Raw genomic sequence first — 22,298 nt, 5'->3', positions numbered from 1 at the left:
ATTCCGAATATTAATTATAAAAGGTTTAACTTCTAAGCCTACCATAAAATCAGTTTTTACATAATAAACTTACTATATTTTTTTATCTTTCCAGAATTCCATTTTGTTTAAAATCTATTCCTTAGATAAACATATAATTAGAATACAGAAATTATGAAAATACATAATTATTATTGGGATTTTGTGTATTTTTACTTTAACAATCTGGATGTCTTGATAAAATTTGTAAGCACTGATATAGAAATAATTCACACAAAGCACACTATTTATATAAATACATCTTTTTAAATTTAAATTATATACAAAATTATTATTTTTTAATTCAAAAATATTGATTTTTTTTCAAGAACAATAGATCGCCATGACAACAGAAAAGTGACTTCGATAGTTTCATGAGAAGTGAATTCAGTGTAAAGTCTCGCACATCATCTGTTTACAGTCACCAAGGCAGACATTCCAGCCTTCAAATGGTCGTCGACATGACAGTGTAACAACCATGTTCCTTCCTTATCAAGGAACATCTGTGCAGTTTGGTACATACCAGGAAGAAGATCTACAACATCCCCTCGATACTCTTTGTCCTCTCGACGCACAAAAGTCAATCCGTGGAAATGAGCACTGTGAATATCGATTTCTGTTCCCATGCCAATCATGTACCAAGCCACGGTGTCATTAATTTTTCCAGTCAGTCCGGGTAACGTGGAGTAAATACGACCGTTGATAGCTGAAAGAAAATTAACAATTAGCAATCATATATTTTGAGAAACTGCAAAAAAGTAAGTAAATATTCAGATCAAATATTACATTCAAAACTGGCAGAGATTTTTAATTCAAATTTTTAATAGCTCGTAATGATATGAACAATAGTACACACGTTCTGCGTTGATAACAAAATGTCATCACTTTACTTTTGAAATCTTTATATTTTATGGACACAAAGGCTAAAAATTGATTTATATACCTCTTGTGCTCTTGCCTACTTGACATGCTCGTTATATACTAAACTACTGTTAGCCTAAAAGATTGCATAACAAACCGGCAATATTATCATATGAGAAATGAAGCAAAAAAAAAAAACGTAGTTAAAGAAAAAAAAAATCAGCACGTTTTTATTATAGCTCGAGAACCAACCTCATCAGGCGTCATCATAATGAATTTATGAGCAACAGGAAGAACACTGTTGGTGATATGTGGCAACGGCTGTCAGTACAAAATGATCGACTGGATAAAGAAGTTTTACATTTATAGAGTTTTTACTAATATTTGCAGCAAATGAGGTCAGTTCTCGGTAAAACATGCTTGTCACAAATAGTAACACTAATGACATCAATTCTGTGTTTTTTTTTGGAAAAACGTTTGGCGTCGAGATGTAAATTGTTAGTTGGAAAGTGAAGAAGTAAAGTCAGCAGGACCTCCTTTTTCGAGATCTTTTCGTGAATAAGACTATTGAAGTAAGTTAGAGATTTTAATGTTAGAAGCAATATTACTCAGTTTAGAGAAATTTAGACTTAGAGAGATAGAGAAAGAAAGAAAGAGAGAAGCTGAGTAATAAGATCAACTGGAAACGACATTTTAAAGTAAATAAATTAAATTAAAATTGAACGATTATCATAAATTAAATTTTTTTTCTCCTTTGAATTAATGGTAGGAAAATAGTCAGTGTATTGAAATGGAAGCCGCATGCTTGTAGACGTCATAAAATATAACGGGAGATGCCTCTCACTAGGCCTTTAGATCAATATATATCTTTTAAGCTCGTGGTGGAGACATATTTGGGTATGTAGAATTGTGTATGAACAGTTTCAACAGGGAGTAAGTTTGGATGTGAGGAGATGAATTTTATCGGATGGCGTAAGACCACCATCTTGCTTATAAGAAGCCTGAAGTGGTTTGCAAAAATTCCATATTTCACTTCCAGAGTAGGGTTTTCGAATTATCTAAATATATGATAAGTGGGTGGGTGTTGGTTCTGTTTGTCTGAAGCAGTGGCGGCTCGTGGCTTGAAATCGTGGGGATGCTGCAACTTTCGAAATATACATACACACTGTAAGTACAGCGTATACGTGTTTGGATAAAATATCAAAATTTTAGTAAAAATTAAAAAAAAATTAACATGAAAAAATATTGTTTATTATCGATAAAATTATACAGTTTAGTATAATTCAAAAGTACTTAAAAATAAAATTGTATTTTGCAATTTTGCAAATATTTAAAGAGACGGAGTAAACACGATTAGCACTACGAACACTCTACTACTTGCGCACACTGCATATAAATAGAACAGTGGAACTGCGCGATGGACAATGCCGCATGACGCTAGCTCGCATCTCACTATGACGTGCACATGCTTGCGCGCGTAGCAAATACTAGCAATTTGACACTGTGGTCAACACAGTACTGCCAGCGTCCTTCTCCCTCCTAAGTGTTACAAGATGAATTTTTATTATGTTTTATACAAAATAAGAGAATTGTATAGGATTGTTCATGATAAAATTAAATTACAAGCATATATAAATAAATTAATAAAAATATTTATATATCGAGAAAAATTGGGGATGCTGCAGTTCCGCAGTGCCTATGCACGAGTCGCCCTTGATCTGAAGTACAATAAAAGAAAAAAATCGAATTATACACTTTTTAAAAATTTTATTAGATTTTATTGACTATGAGTTGTAATTGCTTCTAACAGAGAGAAGCTAACTAACTTTGATTACTCCGATCCTAGGCTTTAATGCCATGTAAAATTAAGCGGATTATATATCAGCGCTTGAATGATTATTTTATTGATTTGTAATATGTTTTATATTTTAATTAATAAAATAATATAAAAAATTATAACAGCAAATGATGAGATCAGATTCCTTTACCAATAATAAAAGCATTATTAACTTACAATGTTTCAGGTTGCTTTCTTTAAAATCTTCATTTTCCGGATCTACTGCTTCTGGTTTTTTACAATAGGTGGCAATATTGTCGTCTCGATACCAGCTGACGTTTTCGTCGAATACGGTAAATAGCAAAGCATATTCATGTGCTACGTCGGCACGAACACCTGCAGCGAACAAATAAAACAAATTATCAGTTACCCGCTGGGAGAGAAATGGGAAAACGAAACTATCTACATCGCTGCTGATAACCCTCCTCACCTGTTCGCCTTCCTACGTTGGAATTCGAGTTTAACACGAGATAATTGACAATACAATGTGTTGCATTGCTTGAAAACCAAACCTTTATATATTTCATCATGCACGCGAATAGCAGCAGTTGCTATTGTTTATAGCAGATAGAGGAAACGATGCAATACGCTGAAATAAAAGAATTATTCGATTCCGTTGCATTAGCGATAGTTTTAGAATGTGAGCATCACGCAGTTTGCTAATAGCCGTAGCTAAAGGTGAAACCGCCATCTTAAATTATTCGCTACTCCAAAAATATGTTATTATTTTCTTAGAGCAGAAAATTCAAGCAATGAGGTATTATCCGCATTAGGATCTTAAAAAAATAAATAAATATTAAAAAAAACTTTCCTTAAAGATAATTGTCATCTTGCAGCAGACAATCGTACTCTTTTTTTTTTTTTGACGAAAGATAAAAGCAATCTCTCGCAGTTAGATAACGTTAAAGTGCCTTTACTGAAGCATTGCACTACCGTATCATAATTGCCTTAGTTACCACATCCCAAACCCTCCCGCTGTGGATGGGGGAGAAAACAATGACTACGTAACAACATAATAATTTTTTAAAATTTTTTTGTGTTTCTTTTAATTAATTAATTTATTAACGACTTAATCATAATTATTCTTATTGTTAAATACTTATTATATTATTAATAATTATTAATTAATGTTAAATAATAATTAAAATTATTAATTTACTAGATAAATCAAATACTTATAATGGAAAGAAGAGGTAGCATGAAAAGGGCTTCTAATACGGTCCCCTTTTTACATCCGTGTTGGAAATCATTCCTTAAATTTTTCATAAAATAGTCCCCATGCAGCCTCCCCCCTATTATCTGCATTTCTCGATTCCTAACTCTCACAACCGAATATCCAAAATCATAATTAAATAAAAAATAATAATAACAGCCTTATTTAACAGCCTACTAATTAATCGGAATTACCTGAATTTGAAAGGATTCCTTTTTTGCAGATAATGAGTGGTCCAATAAGTCCACTATTCGTGTCTTTTACTGGATCCCTCGAGGAGTAATAGGCCCACGAAGTGCAGTTAAATCCTGCCTTTGTTGGTCCTGATCTTTCGGGAACTTTCCATATATAAGTAACTGTTGAGCCGGGATTTGCTGAAGGAGGAATACCATTATGAGTAAGTGCATTTTCTACAATTAATCCATGAGGATAAATATTATATGGTCGGGAAGCCAAATTTCGGAAGACTACTTTAATTACATCTCCTACTTCTGCTTTGATTAGGGGACCGAGAATGCCAAGATGTTCTGTACTATTAGCAGGAGGTTTCTGTTCAGAAAATGTGCCATCTTTGTATTCCCGAAAGAGTGCTTTCTGGTATTTGGAACCGATGTGGATGTCGTCTCTTGTGACAAATATTTTGCTTTCGCTGGAAAAACAAAGTGATTATCCATTAGATCCTAAAGAACAAAATTATGGGAACATTTTAAAGTTCAAAGCAATTGTTTAAAATAAATATCACTATTATCAGAGTCGTACAAATGTTTGCTACCATAAAATGTGGTTCCTCACACAAGCTATAATGTATGCAGAATTCTTATGGATTGATTTATATTCGGAAATATAAGTGTTGCATGTTTAATATCTTGCAGTGCGATATACTCGTAGATCGATTAGTGTTACATAACTCAAGTAAAATTGGCAAGTAACAAAACCTGGAATGTTTAACATTTCAAGAGGTTTTATATTTTTAAACTTTTAATGACAATATGCATATTTTGTTGTTTCAAAATTCCTTTTCCTTATTCATTATGCACTGATTTTGGAGTCATCAATAACATACCATTTACTAATGACTGAGTTTCAGAGATAAATCCAGGCACGTTTTTGTAATAATCTGAGAATTAAAATATTTTGCATTGCGCTTTTCCAGGGTATTATTGCTGTATTGCTGGGATGCGATTTCTTTGACGAACACATTTTGAGAGATGACCACGTGATGTTTAATTCTTTCATAAAATCAGAGGTCCAAAATGTCCATCAATGAGGCTTCTCTCTGTTTCTAGGCTGGGTTCTGTTTTTGTTTACACAAGGATCGAATAGTGTGTGTGTGTGTGTGTGCGTGTGAGTGTGTGCGTGCGTGTGTGTGCGTGCGTGCGTGCATGCGTGAGTGCATATGTACATGTGTGAGTGTTTTCAATCTTCTGCAATTGCATTTTTCAATTTTCTGTAATTGGTAATAGAAGACACGAATTTTGAGAATAATCAACTGAACCAATTCTTTCTTGCATTAGCCTCGCTATAGGCTCATATGAAACCCATTTACCCCATGGTTAATCTTGTCCCAAACAGAATTCGAACCGACATCTTACAATCGACTGGAAAAAGTCAAGATATCGTCATTGCTGCGCTATGGAGGCTTTTATTGTAATAGGATATATATTTTTAAAAAATTATAAAAATCATTTGAAATACTCGAATTAATTGAAGTGTTTCATTTACTATAATTAAAGGAATGTCACTGAAGGTTAAATTTTTCTGAAAATTCGGGAGTTTATTATCACTATGGTAATAAACTCATAATTGCGATTTATTTAGTTGATTGCGCTGCTTCCTAGTCGCAGGATCTGTAGCTGGGAAACCAGATATAAATAAAATGACTACCTCTGACGAAAATAGTATTTCTTAAAAGAAAAAATATTCTTTGTGCAATGTCTATCCGAAGGAATTCGTATAAGAAATACAAATATCATTTTTATTCGAATTCCTTAGGACGATATTGCAGAAACAATTCCTGTATATTAAATAACTAAAGACAGAAGTCAGAGTGACTTTGTAAAGCAATTCTGAAGGAATTTCCTTACATAGTGTTATGTTTTTTTATGGTGTTATTCAAACTTCAATTGTCAAGTTTCTTCCTTTTTAAATACAACTACTCAGAACCTTTAACTTTCATCTAAAAGTGTTAAAATATCTATTTTGAAATTTTTAATAAACGCTGTTGCATCTTACTCATTTTCAAGTAAACTCTCTCCAGTGACGTCATGGCGATCAAGTGGGGCATAATCCCATTCTTCTTCAACCGCAGCAATGTAATACTCTTTGGTCGCAATTGATTCTGAGATGTGTTTTTCCTGCTGCTGCTGTTGTTGTTGTTGCTGCTGGACAATCTGCGTGATATCATCACAATATTCGACTTGAAACATCGCTCTCATTCCTCCAGTTATGTGGTCGTTAGTCCTACAAGATAATTCCCATGTACCTAAAAAAAAAAAAGAACGAAAAAAAAATGTCATGTTTTAAATTGCTATGATTATTTGTAAATGTAAATATAAATTTGTAAATGCTGTAATTTTCTGTAATTTTCATTGCTTTTAATGAAAATGTTAGTTCAGGATTTCGGTGCAAAATCCTGAACTGTTTATAAAATAACTGTTTTATAAAACAGAATACGAATCAAGTTTATTCCTACCTGGATTATCGGGCTTCATGAGTAAGGTGTGATGGGTATAGGGAAGAAGTTCGATGGTATCTCGGTAGGTGTCGTGATGCAGAAATGTTTGCCCATGAAAATGAACAACGTGCAGATCTGAAATGTCCCCAAAAGCGATCACATGCCAAGCAACTGTCTCGTTAAGACACATTGTGAGGCCTTCAAGATTCCCATACATAAAACCATTGATAGCTGAAAGTAGAAGTAATTCAATGAAAAATGTATGCTAAAATAAAATGACACATGTCTATGAAATGATGAAAGATTTCAGACAATTTTCAATTAAACAACGCTCCTTTTAGCCCATTCAAGGTAGTGATGTACAATAGATTTATAACCTTTCGTTATATAAAGATAATATAAAATAAAATAGTGATTTGACACAAACTGAATAGTTAGTGGATCATTAACGTATTCTTCCGTCGCTGAAAGATGAAAACGACACAAGAAAATTTGCAAACAACTACTGCCATCTATGCTAAGGTATGAAAATCATGCGCATTCTACGTGGAGTTTTAGTTTCAGGAGTGGGGGGGGGGGGAGGTAGGATTTTCTGAAATGAAGATTTTGCAGTTTTCCTTTTTTACATGATCAACATGATTTTACATGATTACTTTTTTACCAACTCATGAAAGTTTATAAACTTATAGTACATCAGAACCATGAGCGCGCAAAGTCTTTTTATCATATTCATCTATTTATTTATTTAGTTGTTTTTTTTTCTCATTTATTTTTACGCAGTTCAGAAACCCTGCTCTAGAGATCAAACATGAAACACTCTCAAAGCCACTTCAGGCCTCCAATAAGAAGAATGTGGTCTCCCACAGGGTGATAAAATTATTCCACCTAAAGGCCTTTACAAACATCCGTGTCTATGGAGAAATTTGAATTAGCAGCCTGTTGTTTTCAAAGCGAACCAAGCAGGCCAAGATTTTAAATGAAAAGTAGCATCTGTAAAACTGGTTACTTGCTTCTGCCCAATGAACGGTCCACACTTGCGTTTTCTTTGCAATAGTTTTTGACCAAAAGTTACACTATGATCTGTGTCGTTCTTGGTCAAAAACACAAATAAAGCGAAATTTTAATTCAAAGAATAGGAATTGGATGACATTTTTTCAAAGCTATAGAAGTAATTGCAAGCAGTGTTGAAACTTGAACTCTCAAAAAAAAAAGCTTGCAGAGTTCATTCTAGAGGAGGGGGGGGGGGAACCACCGACTTCCAAATGAATATTTTGAATTGAATCTATACTTTGTGTTTTAACCAGTCTGAGGACTTCTGGGAGACGCCTCTTGTCATACAAAGTACCAAGATAAAGGTTTCGATATTATAATATATATAATATGTTTCTACTAGTATTTCATGGATATTTTGTAAATATCACAAAACAGTCTGGTATTCAGTAAAGAATTGAAATCAAAGCATGCTTACAATGCATTTTATTGGATTCTTCGAAGTCTTCATCGGATCGATCCACTTCATCAGGCAAAGAACAATATGTTTGAATGTTACGTTCGAAGTAAGGAGATTTATTCTCATTCATGACAGCGAACATCAGAGAAAATTCCTTGTCGACATTTTTCTGCAACGAAATAAAAACCTAAATATCTGAAACTTTTGAAATATTTATAAATTTAGAAATACTCTGTGAAAATATATCTCTAAACAAGAAAGTTTGTAAATTGGCTAAAACTGCGTACAGTCTCAGATGCTTATGGTACATTTCCTCCTCGAAAATTGTTCTTTTTTTCTCTTACACAAGACAAAACTGATAGACAGCTTACCCAAATGACGGAGTCAGTAGCATAATTCCCTGACAGGCTAACTTTTGGTGGTTTGAAAGCTTAATAATATGTTTAATATAGATTATTATATTAAGGAGGGGGGGGGATAACACCGCCGTAATTCGCCTGCGCAAACATTGTAAACTGTACCACTAAAGCCTGGATGGTAACGATTTCATATATCGCAACATTCATTTACACAAAACACGGGCTTGATCTCCCAAGTACACGAACTTTCGATGACGTTATTCGTACTATCAAGTATTCACAACTGAAAACACTCTGGAAAGAACCAACCGACGTGTCGATGATAATAATAGCTACATATCATTGTGAGGAATATTCTTCTCTAGTTTTCCGGTCCACAAGATATAATGATCAATGACTTCAGTAATACCCGATAACTAAACCACAATCAAAGAAATATTTTTTCGTACAAAAATAAACATCCCTCTCACTGTGTTTGTGTAACTCAAGAATTACTGAAATGTTAGTCAAAGACTAGAACATCATTTCCAATTTGTTGAGAGCGTCTCCTTTAGAAATGAGAAAAAATGGTTTCATTTTTTCTCAAATAAAAAAAAAAAAAAAAAAAAATAGGGTCACTCTTTGAGCTCAAGGAGTTGCAAATGACAGGCTCGAGCTCAAAGAGTGACCCTAATTTTTTTTTTTTTTCGTAAAAATATTAATGACCTAAATGTTTTGGTAGAAAAAAGATACTGAGAATATCTGGGTAGGCCTGACTCTTATTCACCTTTCTCAGGCCCCCATAGTTATTAATTATTTAGAAGACGTTTCAAGGATTTCTTTGAGATAAGAATGTTAACTCTCTCTCTTTCTCTCTCGATCTCTTTTGTCTCGCTTGCTTTCTTGAGAGATTAGTGGTGTTTACTTATTACAATCAAAAGTGTGGTATGCGTACAAAGGCAAACAGTCCTCTTATTCTTTTAGTTTTTTGATGCTTGTTTTAACGATTTTTTTTACCTGAAGAATATAAAAAATAATCTGAAAAATAATTCTTATGAGATTTAGATTAAAGGTAAATAAATACTCCCAGTCTTTGAAGAAAAAAAAATAAAACGAATAAATTGTTATTGTATTGGTAACATTGCCTTAAACTCCACGAAATAATGAAATTCATGTTTATATCAGGGCGTACGCAACTAAAACAAACTGTTTCAAAAGTTTTTTATTTATTATTTTTATTATTATTTTTTTAATTTTTTAAGAAGAAAATGAAACATCCAAAAAAAATCAATCTCATGTTTGAGACCGACTAATTCAATGCTGGAATCACCTGCGTATAGAAATGGCTTGCGAAGATTCATTTGGATTATTTTCATTTTCTCGTTAATTCTTTCACCTTTATTTATTTAGTTTTATATTTGTTAATTTTTATTATTTTTTTCTGTACAGATTTATATACAGACACATAACATATATTTACATTACATACACACATGCTCACCAATATCAAGTATGCTTGCGTTTTAATTTTAATTTAAGTATAATTAACCATTAGGCTTAACTTTAGTTTAAATTCTTTTAATGTTAACGATGTATAGAATTTGGAATATACCAGTCTTGCAGTTCAGTGATTAAAAAAATTTCGCAGTTATAAAATTCTTGTAATTCATTTTCAAAGTTGGAAATTTTTATCAAACATGAAATTATTTAAAATTATCGCATAATACGACATTTTAGTAGTGTGGCCAGTAAAACATTTCAAATGATGGAATAATACTATCTGAATTCGAGGAAGTAAAGGTTTGAGATGATTACCTGTTTTCCATTTTGATCCAACGAACCTGGTCTGCAAATCAGAAGTACTCCATTTAGACCTGCGTAGGCATCGTTGATGCTGTCACTGTTCGAATAGTATCTCCAGGTCAGACAATCAGGATCTTCAATTGTAGGCCCAAGATCTTCAGAGATCAACCATTTGTACGTGGAAGTTTCTCCTGGAAGAATTCTGGTGTCGTTTGAACGCTGGTTCTTTCCTGTAAAATGCGAGGACGGAGACGCTTAAATCAATAGACACGCAACGTATAGTGAGGTTAAATAACGGAGAAAAATACTTCGAATAAGCAACATCGAATAGAAGCCATTTCAATGTTAAAATTAACAGATTAACAATCAGTAATTTCAGTGGTTATTGCATCTCACGGATCTTGAACTATTTGTCAAAGCCAAACGCACGACATTATTCCAAATAGACTTCACTTGTTATCACCGATCCATTGCTCCATGAACTTTATTATCTACGCGAGATCTTTGTGGTACAAAGATCTCGCGTAGATAATAAAGACATTTTCAACTGAAATCATAAGCCAAAACTTGAAATGTTGAATAGGTTCTTATAATGGCAAACTGAAGTTCATCCAGGTTAAGATCAAAAACAATACCCACTGAGAGGACCAGGCCTTTCTATGTAGTCCTGTTGTAAACGTTTACTAAGCATGGCATTAAAAATAAAAATAAGAGAACCCCTACAGCCTCATGTGGTGCGTTGCATTACAGTTAAGTAGAACTAAACAGTTTACTTTTTTTTGGTATTCTTATTTTAACTATAAAATTTAAAATATAATTATATTTTATATACTAATAAAATATAATTATTAAAATGAAAAAGTATTAATACTTTTTATGTTTTTCTTGCCCATAACAAATTAAAGCATAAAAAGCATAATTTTCTCAAAGTAAATATGAAAAATTTATTTTTATTTTTTATTTATTTATTTCTGGTTCTTGCAAATGTATTTTTTCTGCATTTATGTTGAATTACTTTTAGGCAGTCCTAAAACAGAAGAATTTATACTTTTTTTCGTCTCTTTCCGAATAAATATTAATAACATTTACTCAGCATTTCTTTCATATAAATTAAGTATTATAAAAATAATTATAAATATAACAAAATAATAATAATTTGAATGGATATGTAGGACTGCGTTCTCTTCTTCCTTGCCAACAAAGTGTGCTTGCAGTACCATGTGATATGAATAATCCCAAATTATGTTTTCTTCTATTAAGTGTAAAAATTCTTCACAAAAGCATCATTAATTGGATATTTGAATGAATCAAACATTATTTTCTCGTCCAAACATCTGAGATTATTTACAGAAACGAAATGTAGCTATATTTCGTTTCTGCACGAAGACAACCACAATGTCTATATATATATATTGCTAATGTATTTCAAATATGCATGAAAACTTTTAGTAGCTCAGCAATGAATGCTATTATAGTCTTTCTACCCTGTACTAGATAGCCAATAAATTCCAATATGCAATTATATGCTCCGTATGTTTAATAAAAATGCAAAATGGTATAAACAACACAAATATTATACGACAAAGTATATTAAAATACAAAATCCTGTAATATAGTTCTTTATATTTGTCTTATTCTCTTAGATAAGAGAATTACGTATTCCAATTATATCGTATTCATTAATTTTACAGTGATTTCTGAAGCAGCTTATATTTCTTTCATTTCTGTTATTGTCAAAATTGAGTTCATAGACTCACCAAAGAATATCAGTAAATTAACTAACCAAAGCTATTCGGCATCACTCGAACATCAAATGAAAACGGAATAGAGGCTTTATTCTTAAATACCACCTCCAGAACATTCCCAACTTCTGCTCGAATAGTAGGCCCCAAAAGACCAAGATGAATTTCATTCTGATCTCGAATCTTCTTATTCTGGAATGTGGAATCTGTATATTCTCGATACACAGCCTTTAAGTATTCTCCTCCTATAGTGGTATTTCCCTCGATAAAGAAGACAGAAGCTTCGCTAAAGGAAATAAAATATATCTAAGAACAATGTTGTAAATCTTAGTGATGCCAAATATATATTTAAACGGCACTAAAAACGTTTAAAACGTCCACATAAATAATCTCTATTTTGAAACCTCAATAAGTCATTAAAATGTCATTTTCTTATTAGAATTAATGGGGGAAAATTACTGAAATAGAATTAATAAAATAAAATTAGTTGAATAAAATTTTACTAGAGATATTTTCATACAATTTTTAAATTTGAAAAATAGGCATTTTGCAAATAGGCAAAAGAAATCTGGCAGGTATTTATGAAATCAATAGCCTTGCTATTGCTAAATTTCTAAAAGTTCATTAGGAAGCTTCCATATCATAACAGGAAAGAGAAATTGCTCAATTCCTAGCTAACGTATTTATTGATTATTTAATTTATCATAAATACATTTACTTTTTTTTTAACAACGTTACAAATAATTTTTGTCGTTTGCTTTAGAATTTCAAGCTTAATTTGTAGTTAACAATGCACTTACTCGTCCTCTGTAAGTATTTTGTTGTTCAGTTTGTTGATTCCAGATGGCGCATAATCCCATTTTATTTCCTCAGCAGCGATGAAGTACTGTCTAACTGTCTTGTGCTGATTTTGGGCTGGTGACTGATTACTCACAGTGAAGAAGGATTCCATGCCAGCTGAAAATTAAATCAACCGTCAAAAAATAATAAATATTAATGGAAAATTTTGCGTGTATGTGTGTGATACATTATTGATCATCAAACGACTTACCTTTAAGTGATAATTATTAATATTACCTTATTAATAATATTCAAATTTTGACAAACAAGAGATAAGAATGGAAAAAAGTTTAATCGTGATTATACATATAATAAAACATAATCCTATATTGTTTATTTTATTTTATAAAATCGAACTCCAAGATCGATGCGTTATGATAGCTTAGAATTATCGGTTGTCATTTTTTTACTTCTTTCGCAGTCTCTCTCTCTCTCTCTCTCTCTCTCTCTCTCTCTCTCTCTCTTTCTTTCTCTTTCTCTCTCTCCAAATACTCGAAATGAGAATAAAATCTTCTTTTTTTTTTTTTTTTTTGCTAATAAGCCGTCATCATTATAAAAGCTGCTGTTATGTAAGAACAAGATAAAGAAACTTTTCATTGAAGTGCAAGCAATTAAGATGAGAGAATTAAAAATTTCTTTCATCAGTCGAATGTTGTCGAGCATTTGACTTTCATTATGCTGGCAAGGTCACTGCATTGCACTTTTCTTTTCTTGATTTTCTCCCTAAGGAACTGCTTTCTAGTAATTAAGGAGAAACGTGCTGATTGTAGATTCTCGTGCTAATTAAATCTAATTGTACTGGTGCAAGTGGCGCCATCTATTACGTTCTAAAGTAATTCTACACCGTCTGACTTTTGGCCTTTAAACTTTCAGCAATTAGCAGTTTCGTTCATTAATTTTCTGCCAGGACGTGAATTCAGGAGTATGTTAACATAATTAAAAATATGTAAGGGAACTGTTATATTAATATATGAGCGTTTTATTTATATTTAAAAATAAATGCGTCATTCTTTTATTTTTCTGAGAAATTAACAATCTTACAATTAAAAATTCGTTTTAACATCAGTTATTGAATTAGTGAAAATATCAACCATGTCAATATTAAAAATGAAAAAAAAAATTTAATCCACTTGGTTTGTACTGGAAAGGAAAAAGTTGAGTTTAAATTTTAAAAATTTGAAATAAATCTAAAGTAAAAATTCTAAAAATATCCGTCAGTAGGCATATAACACGAGCGCTTTCTCTCTCTCTCTCTCTGTGTGTGTGTGTGTGTGTGTGTGTGTGTGTGTGTGTGTGTGTGTGTGTGTGTGTGTGTGTGTGTGTGTGTGTGTGTGTGTGTGTGTGTGTGTGTGTGTGTGTGTGTGTGTGTGTGTGTGTGTCGCAATAAGGCACTTACCCATAAAATGATGACCAACTTCAGAACGAATGGACCAAGCACCAGGATTTTTTGCTGTCATGAAACTGGTAGTGAATTTTGCGGGAAAAAGACTTATGACATCCGTTCTTCATAAAAAAAATGGACAACAAAACATTAAAATCTTCACAGCAGAAAACACGATAATCTATTACTTATTTCCTTAACATTTTCAGTAAAAAGTTATTGTTAAATTAAACATAGCATAAAAGCATGTACCGGTACCACATGGATATGATGTGATTGACAATAATCATTATTACACTCGCTACTATTATAATACTAAGAATTATATTATTTCACTGCACATGAATATGATTGCCGCTTAATCCATACCTTTATCAATGACAGTGCACTTTATTCATCTTCCTTGACACATTTGGTAATTCACATCTAGTACGCTATGAAGGACGGGGAGGGGGTACTGGATCTCCGCAGTATGTTTGACATGCCCTTGAAGTGCAATTCTCACATTATATGTTCCAAGATTGGGGAGGGGAGAGTGAAAGTTCTGGAGACCATACAAGAACACCAGTCACTTGAGATCCCTAATTTGCAAGTACGTGTTTCATTGGGCAAAGAAAATAATCTACAACTTAGTAAACCTAACTGGCATTTCCTACCACTAGAAAAGTATCAGTTGATTGTAGGAATATTCGCTGATAACCTTAAAGGTTTTTTGGTGGAAATATATCACATCTAGAGAAATTGGAGTGTCGATTTGGCTGGAAGAAGCAGGCCATTGTTTTTCACAGTCCCAATAGTGGTCCAGTCATGTTGGTGACCTTCATGATTTTTACGAACAGCGAAGTAAAAGAAATTAGGCGGTACTTTGTTACGTTGCTTTAACTACTTTTTTTTTTTTAAAAAAAATGCGGAATTTGGGGTAGACTGGAGGATGAAGGACTTTATTCAATGTTTTATTTATACAATAAAAGCATTAATCCCATTTTCTATTTAAATGTATTTCTGTTATTTGGACCAAGTAGCCATTTCGATCAGAAGAACAGAAATTCTAAACAGACATGTCAGAGAAGTTTCCATTTTTAATTTCAAAGGGCATGAAATTAAGAATGGCTAGATGAACCGAGTTGCAGAGTAAAGGAAAGCTGGAAAAGGTTACTTGATTTACCAAGAGGAGAGCTGGAGAACTGATATCTACAACGTATTTGAAAACAGAGAGGTTGTTATGAACAAGTCAAGAGTGTTAATAGAATGAAGAGGATTATCTGGCAGTCTGATGGATAGATGCACTATTTTTGTATTAGGTCGTTGCTAACAACAAATACCTCGGTATGCTAAACAGCATGGATTGCAAAAATCAGTGGGATTGGAGAAAGGAAGGTAGTTTGAGTTGGGGACTTTAAAATCTCCGGAGATAATCTTACTATTTGGACTGCAGACAATAAAGATTTAGATATAGGTAATTTGGAATTTGGAGAGCGATAGAGACAGCAAATGAACGTATCAGAGTATGATAAAGAAATTTTTATCCAGAGCAGATGAATGGGGGGACGCATTTATCTAAATTTATTGATGTATTAGTTTATCCAATAATTCATTCATCCTTTTATTCCTTTAGTCGTTTATTCACTATTTCCTTAAACTATTCGTTTCTTCATCCTTTAAATTCATTTATTCATTTATTAGTCTTTTTTTATCCTATCCTTTATTTATTCCTTTTGTTAATCTTTTTATCCTTTTATTTATCTATGCTTGTTCAACTCCAGCATTAGATAACTGAATAAATGAATCAAGTGAATAAATAACTAGATGATTAAAGCAAAGATGAATAAAGGAATGATGAATTAAAGGAAAGATGAATAAAGGAATGAATGAATGATGGATAAAAAGATGACTAAATGAACAGATGAATGAAAGAATGAAAAGACGAATAGATGAATGAAAGAATGAAAAATTGAAACCATATACATGCAGAAAAGTGCATAAGGTCCCTCCGTATTCACGTGATAATCAAAGAGAGAGAGAGAGAGAGAGAGAGAGAGAAGAATACGTTGCATAACTGGAGAATAGAACAAGCATAGATTAGAAACACGTTCATTTTTTGTTTCAAAAGGTAAAACACCGATTTCCATACCCACACGGAATATATAACAGAATATATTCCCAAGCGGACATATTGATCCAAATGACAGATGAAGTTCTAAGAACAAATATTTTCACACCAGATGACATCTGTTGAACTGAAACGCTAATGAAAAAGAATAAACTCAACAACTTGCAGAGAACTGAATATTCGACAATGAGATCTTATGAAATCGTCTATAACCATCTTTGATATAGGAAGCTGTCAACAAGTTGGATTCAAACAGTGTGGCCAGAGAAATACTCCTTTACATTGTTTAAACACAGTCCCATACACAAACTGAGTAGAGAATCTGAACTAATGAAACATTCCTAGTCAAAATAATCGCTATGGAGAGTCACCTTGGTTAATCATGCAACACCTGAGTAAAACGTGGACATGCTTCCAACAATAAAAGTCCCATTCCAGTTTTCTTTCTTTCTTTGTTTCTCAAAACAATATTTATTGAAGCGACAATCTAAGAATGATGAGGAATGAGGATTGATTTTCTTAGCCAAGATTTCTTCTGAGTTTTAATGCAATTCACACTTGGACAAGCGTGTAATTTGTTCTACCTAAATTACGTTCATTCAGTGATGTATAAAAATAATATTAGGCGTATGTATGTGTTCAAACAATTACATTTCAGTAATAATAAATTTACCGATTAATTTATTTTGTTCTTGGAAGGTACATACAAATGAATTTGAGAAATTTGCAAAGTTTATTAAAGAAATTCTCAATGGACACACTGTGGATATGACCACAAAAAACCGCATACCTGATAAGGTTTGTTTCACGCATATCCAGCGAAATGAACACTAGGAAATTATCTTTTCTCGAAAACATTTTACGTAGAGATAAATTAAACGACTGTTGCTTCCGTACATACCTGTGTCCATTTAAAATAAGCGAATGTCCCTCGAAAGTCACGCTGTGAATATCCATTTCATTTCCCATTCCAAAAATATGCCAACTGATCCGATCTCCAAGGTTAGTGTCAAGTCCTTGCAGGTTGCCAAACATGAGACCGTTAATAGAATACATGTGATTAGACTCCTGGAAATAAAGGAATGACATTTTTTCACATGAAAATCTTATTCTTGATACTTTTTTGAAACTGAAGTGTCATATGAATGAGAGTTTAGTTTCAGGATTATAGATACTTAAAACACAGCTTGATTTAATATGCAATAAATAAATAAGTAAACATTTATTGAGAAAAATTGTTTTAATGCATAGTGCAATGAAGTAAATGTTTAAAATGACGTCATCTGCTCGGAAACGTGATGTTAACAACTATGGTGAAATTTAATGCTTCTTACAATACTGAAACAAGACTTCTCAACTGAAGATGAGTTAGACGGTCTCAATCGCAAGTGGATTTCCTCTCCTGGAAACTCTGATTTTTCATCCAGACAAACAGGCTAGAAGAGTACAGCTCTAACACGCTATGCAGATAGAGTTATACGAGTGTTCGAATCACGCAATGGGTATGAACATAATTTAGTGATGCGACCCTCGAAATCTTATGACCATAAGGCATCCGAGAGACGGCATCGTGACAAAAATGTTGTCTCTATGCTACCTACCTACCTACCTACCTACCTACATACTTGATTAATGAATAAGTGAATTTTTATTTCCGTTTTTCGTGCTTACAAGTATATATCATTTTGAAAATCGTAATATTCTAAAATTACATTTCTTAAGTGCAATAAAAAGTTTTAGTCTGTTTCCTATTAACTTTTATTATAAGTAACGTATTAATCACAGTATTAATCACATTTTTTTCTTGAGAAATGGGCTGTTCAAATAAATTGCATTTAAGATCAAAAGTATAAATCCTTCTTATGTTTATGATTTTTGTTGTCTCACATGGAATTTTAAATGGAAATCTGAAAGTGAGGGGTTACGGTGCTCATTTCTGTGAATCATCACAGTTGATGTATCGGAGAGAATTGCTCGTTCACATACTGTGTAACTCTTGTTGGTTCATTTTGAAAGAACTCTGCATATCAGAGTTCTTTCAAAATGATATCTGTGAGTCGTTGCGAGAATATGTGTGGTTCAACTAGCCACTCACCAGAGTACCATTACACGTTTACAGAAAATGATATTAGAAATGGCTTTCCACAAAAATACAGTACAAAAAAGTTATACCAGGTGTGGTACCAAATTGAAGTTTTTGATTCTGTTGAATCCACTACGAGTAAATTGTGCTTTTTGTTGAACGTAGTGGTTGGGGAGAACGGGAAACCAATGCCACAATCCCAATAGCTTATACTTTCTCTGGTTTAAAATATTATCGATGGATACGGTGTAGTTCTTCATTATGAAGGATATTTCAATAATCGCTGAAAGGAAAGACTTTTGAGTAATATGCGGACGGCGCTATGTCCAGGTGAATAATGTTTTCCTCTTCATACTTATTCTGCCATATTGAAAGATCGGTATTTGACGAATGGGTCACTATCTCCCAAATGTCGAGGAAAATCACTGATAACAGAAAGTATCATTCATCCTTTGTATTCTAAATCGTGTCTGATACTCTCAAGACAGCTTTGCAAACGTTGAGAATCGAATCTATGGTCATATGATATTGTTAACTTGAAAAAATGACCAAGAACACGTGATCTTCAACTACTACGTAAAGTTACCAGACACCCTATACGCCATTTCTCCGTATTAGAACACTTTTATAACTACTTTTAGTTAATCATATCTAGATCGAGTCCTGATAACAAAGGAAAAATTAAATAATAGCGATTCATATACTCAGGAGATAAGTACATTGTGCACCACCTGCATTTCAAAGTAAAGATTAAAATAAGTACAATTAAAGAATTTAACTTATTAACAACTTTAAAGCAGTGCACATGCTTTCTGATCATTCATTGATTGTTCCTATAGCGCAGTTCCATTATCTTTAGTAACTAATTCAAAATTCTCATTTCCTGTTGTGCAATATAATCAAAATACCTGGAAATCTTGATCCTCTTTGAGTTGTTCGATTTCTTCTTCGGTATTGTTAACATTATGTCTCATGATATTATCATCTAAATACCAATTTTGATTCTCATCAAAAGCTAAAAATAATAAGGCAAATGTGTGATCAACATTCTTCTGGCGACCATTAACATCTAGAGTACCTAGAAAAAACGAAAAAATAAGAGATAAAGAAAAAAATAAATTTCATTAAAATCATTGTGAAAAACAAACAAACAAGTAAATATTGTTTGACGTTTATTCTAAACTAGCAATAGAGTAAGAAAGAAGTTTGAGCAAAAGTTGTGATTCAAATCGCTAAAAATAAATGACTGAAATCGTTATTGCTTATTGGTTTAAACATATTTGAAGTCAGAATGGTTAAATTGGTGATCAGCTATTTACCTGGTTTGCAAACCAACAAAGGTCCAATTAACCCACTGTGAATATCGATATCTCCATGCACGTGTGAATGATAGGCCCAAGTTAGACATGCGGATTCAGAAGAAGTTGGTCCGTCCTCGACGCGAACTTCCCAAAAGTATTGATGGTGTTCTCCAGGTAGTATTTTGGATCCAGGCATGCCGAAAGATAAACTGTTATCCATATATACGGCTCCTAATATGAGAAATAAGCATCTATGAAGTAGAATGATTTTATTATAATTTAATTATAATATAATATATAACTTTATTATCTATCAGTTTTCCAAATGCATATTGTTCATTTAAAGACCTTATAAATTAAGAATTAAGTAAAACGAGAGAAATTACTTTAATTATTTACTGCTTACCTTCATGTTCTTTATCATAAGTCACTCCGTGCGGATGGAGCGATACCGGAAATGATAGATTGTTAAAAAAATTCACTACAACGGTGTCCCCAACTTCTACTTGTATCAAGGGTCCTAGAATTCCAAGCCATGGTTCTCTTTTTTCCTGTTTTAGAAATGTGCCGTCTGTGTACTCTCTGAACAGAGCTTTTTTGTATATATGTCCCAGTCTTAAAGGATTTTTGCTTTGTTCTAAATATTTATCTGCAAAACTTAAAAAAAAAAAAAAGAAATCTCAGTTAAAAACAGTTACACATCAAAAACAGAGAACACCTTATATCGAATAAAGGCTATATACTGAACAGAGAAGTTCTTTGTACTGGTGATATTGGATATTGTTCTATTTTAATACTAGGACTTAATGACCAGTCACCTGAACAGTCTCGACGTTATGCCGTAGACAGGCCCTACAGGAGAAATAAGCGTGAAAGAACATTTCAATGATGCTGAAAAGGGGAGAATATATAAATCAGGTTTATCTGATCATATAATGAATACCATGAAGTGATCCGGGAATAAACGATTTAAATACCTTATATTGAGTTCAATATATGATTTTCGTGAGCTTCAAAGAAGCTGAAGAGATCGTATGTCCAACTCGGTACAACAAAAATTACGACTTATCCTAAAACAACTTTTATAATTTTATTTTAATTTTAATTTTTAGACACCTTTTTAAACGGTCTGAAATTCACAGAAGTAGGTTATGGACATTATGCAACACAGAATCAACAATGAAGCACCTATATGATATGCGAAACCCGATCACCAGCTATTGTTTTTTTTTTTTTAACAATAGTTGATGATCTATCCTCCTATTCTATGTTTAGGAAAAGTCTCATTGTTGTTAAACTCAGACTTTGAACTGCCTAATTTAAACCTAGACTGAAATTGTTAAAAAAAAATAGAATTTGACAGATAAATGCATAGTCACCACAAGGGTGGGGCTGACAGGGCTCTAGCCTGGGGGCCCGGAATTAGGGGAGCCCGTCTTGTCGGGTTGGCCAGTTAAGTGAGACTAACAAAAGACAAAAAAAACTTTATATAAAATATGAATGAATATGTTCCGAGAGGGAATACTAGCTTTTGCCATCGTTTAAAACCCATTATCCATCTTTTCAGACTTATGGTTACGCTTCTGAACTTCCCATTCGAAAGAATTTACTTTAGTTTTCGATTTTCTTTCGCCCTTCTCGCTTTCAACACTGAACACAATTAAAGGCTTGAAAAAATATTTCAGATTTTATAAAGGTATGCTAATGTTTTGGCACAAAATATTAGCAATAAGAACATTATTATACAAAGTAAAGGAATATCTCTGGAGGTCGAGTCCGCACTTATAAGAGAATTAGTGCAAGAGATACAACACTTACGTGACTGCTGGGAAAGTGTTGTCCAAGAAGCACTTGCGAAAATCGAGAAACTTCTGTAGACCTGAACAAGATTTCAAAATTTTCGCAATTTATCCAGGATTGGATTTCATTATGAATAATTTAGAAACAAGTTTTGAAGCAGCAGATAATATATGTGAATTATTCTCACCTATTTTAAATTTCCACAACTCGGATGGTGATCAACTTATCGCAAAAGCAGCGAAACTTGTGAAAAAGATCTCTCAGAAGAGTTATCGAATGAAATTCTTCACCTTAAAAGTATTCATAAGTTTTTGGCCGCAATTTATGACAAAAACCTGCAAGGTATATTTGCCAATATCTGTATCGTCATTAAACTATTTTGCACAATACCGGTTACTGTTTCTTCAGCTGAGAGATCATTCAACAGACTGGCTAATTCTTTGAAAACATGGAAAAGAAGTACAAGAAGCCAAGAACGACTTAATTACCTAGCAATTTTGTGCATCGAAAATGATGTGGCTAAGCCAGTTGATTTTACTGACATTATTGATAAATTTGCGTCAACAAAAGCTAGAAAATATACTTTGAAGTAATTTTGAATATTTATCAGTTTATACTATGTAGATGTTGGCAGTTTTTTAAATAAATTTTACTTTTGTGTTATCATTTAAACTAATTGATCCTAAACCATGGAGACTGTACAGCAATGTGTTGTACTTAACCTGAGCGACTGGTAGAGGGCCCGCAAAATTCCTGGCCTGGGGGCCCGCTTCAGGATGTGGAGGCCATGAATAAATGTAGAAAGGAATCTTAAAACTCACTGATGGTTAGAGATTTTCTATTTCTT

The 22,298-nt window shown here is 32.8% G+C and overlaps 1 protein-coding gene across 1 annotated transcript in view; it reads right to left on the bottom strand.

Moving 5' to 3' along the window:
- Positions 1-265: 265 nt before the first annotated feature.
- Positions 266-22,298, bottom strand: part of LOC150106379 (ceruloplasmin-like) — a 34,001-nt gene continuing 11,968 nt past the window's right edge. Inside the window, exons 2-15 of the mRNA XM_090392410.1 lie at positions 20,058-20,308; positions 19,670-19,882; positions 19,259-19,428; positions 17,169-17,335; positions 14,173-14,279; positions 12,737-12,893; positions 11,978-12,222; positions 10,207-10,424; positions 8,072-8,222; positions 6,622-6,834; positions 6,162-6,411; positions 4,124-4,578; positions 2,894-3,052; positions 266-724 (exon numbers count right to left, since the gene is read on the bottom strand). Of these exons, the coding sequence (XP_090248536.1) occupies positions 426-724; positions 2,894-3,052; positions 4,124-4,578; positions 6,162-6,411; positions 6,622-6,834; positions 8,072-8,222; positions 10,207-10,424; positions 11,978-12,222; positions 12,737-12,893; positions 14,173-14,279; positions 17,169-17,335; positions 19,259-19,428; positions 19,670-19,882; positions 20,058-20,308 (3,055 nt within the window). The 3' untranslated portion in view covers positions 266-425. The remainder of the gene's footprint in view (positions 725-2,893; positions 3,053-4,123; positions 4,579-6,161; positions 6,412-6,621; positions 6,835-8,071; positions 8,223-10,206; positions 10,425-11,977; positions 12,223-12,736; positions 12,894-14,172; positions 14,280-17,168; positions 17,336-19,258; positions 19,429-19,669; positions 19,883-20,057; positions 20,309-22,298) is intronic.

The sequence above is a fragment of the Typopeltis vanoorti genome, chromosome 5 (assembly GCF_054136105.1).
Source record: "Typopeltis vanoorti isolate ZY-2024b chromosome 5, IOZ_Tvanoo_1.0, whole genome shotgun sequence".
In the NCBI taxonomy this organism is placed as follows: Eukaryota; Metazoa; Arthropoda; class Arachnida; order Uropygi; family Thelyphonidae; genus Typopeltis; species Typopeltis vanoorti.
The sequence above is the reverse complement of the archived record's forward strand: the minus strand, read 5'-3'. Positions and strand labels throughout refer to the sequence as shown.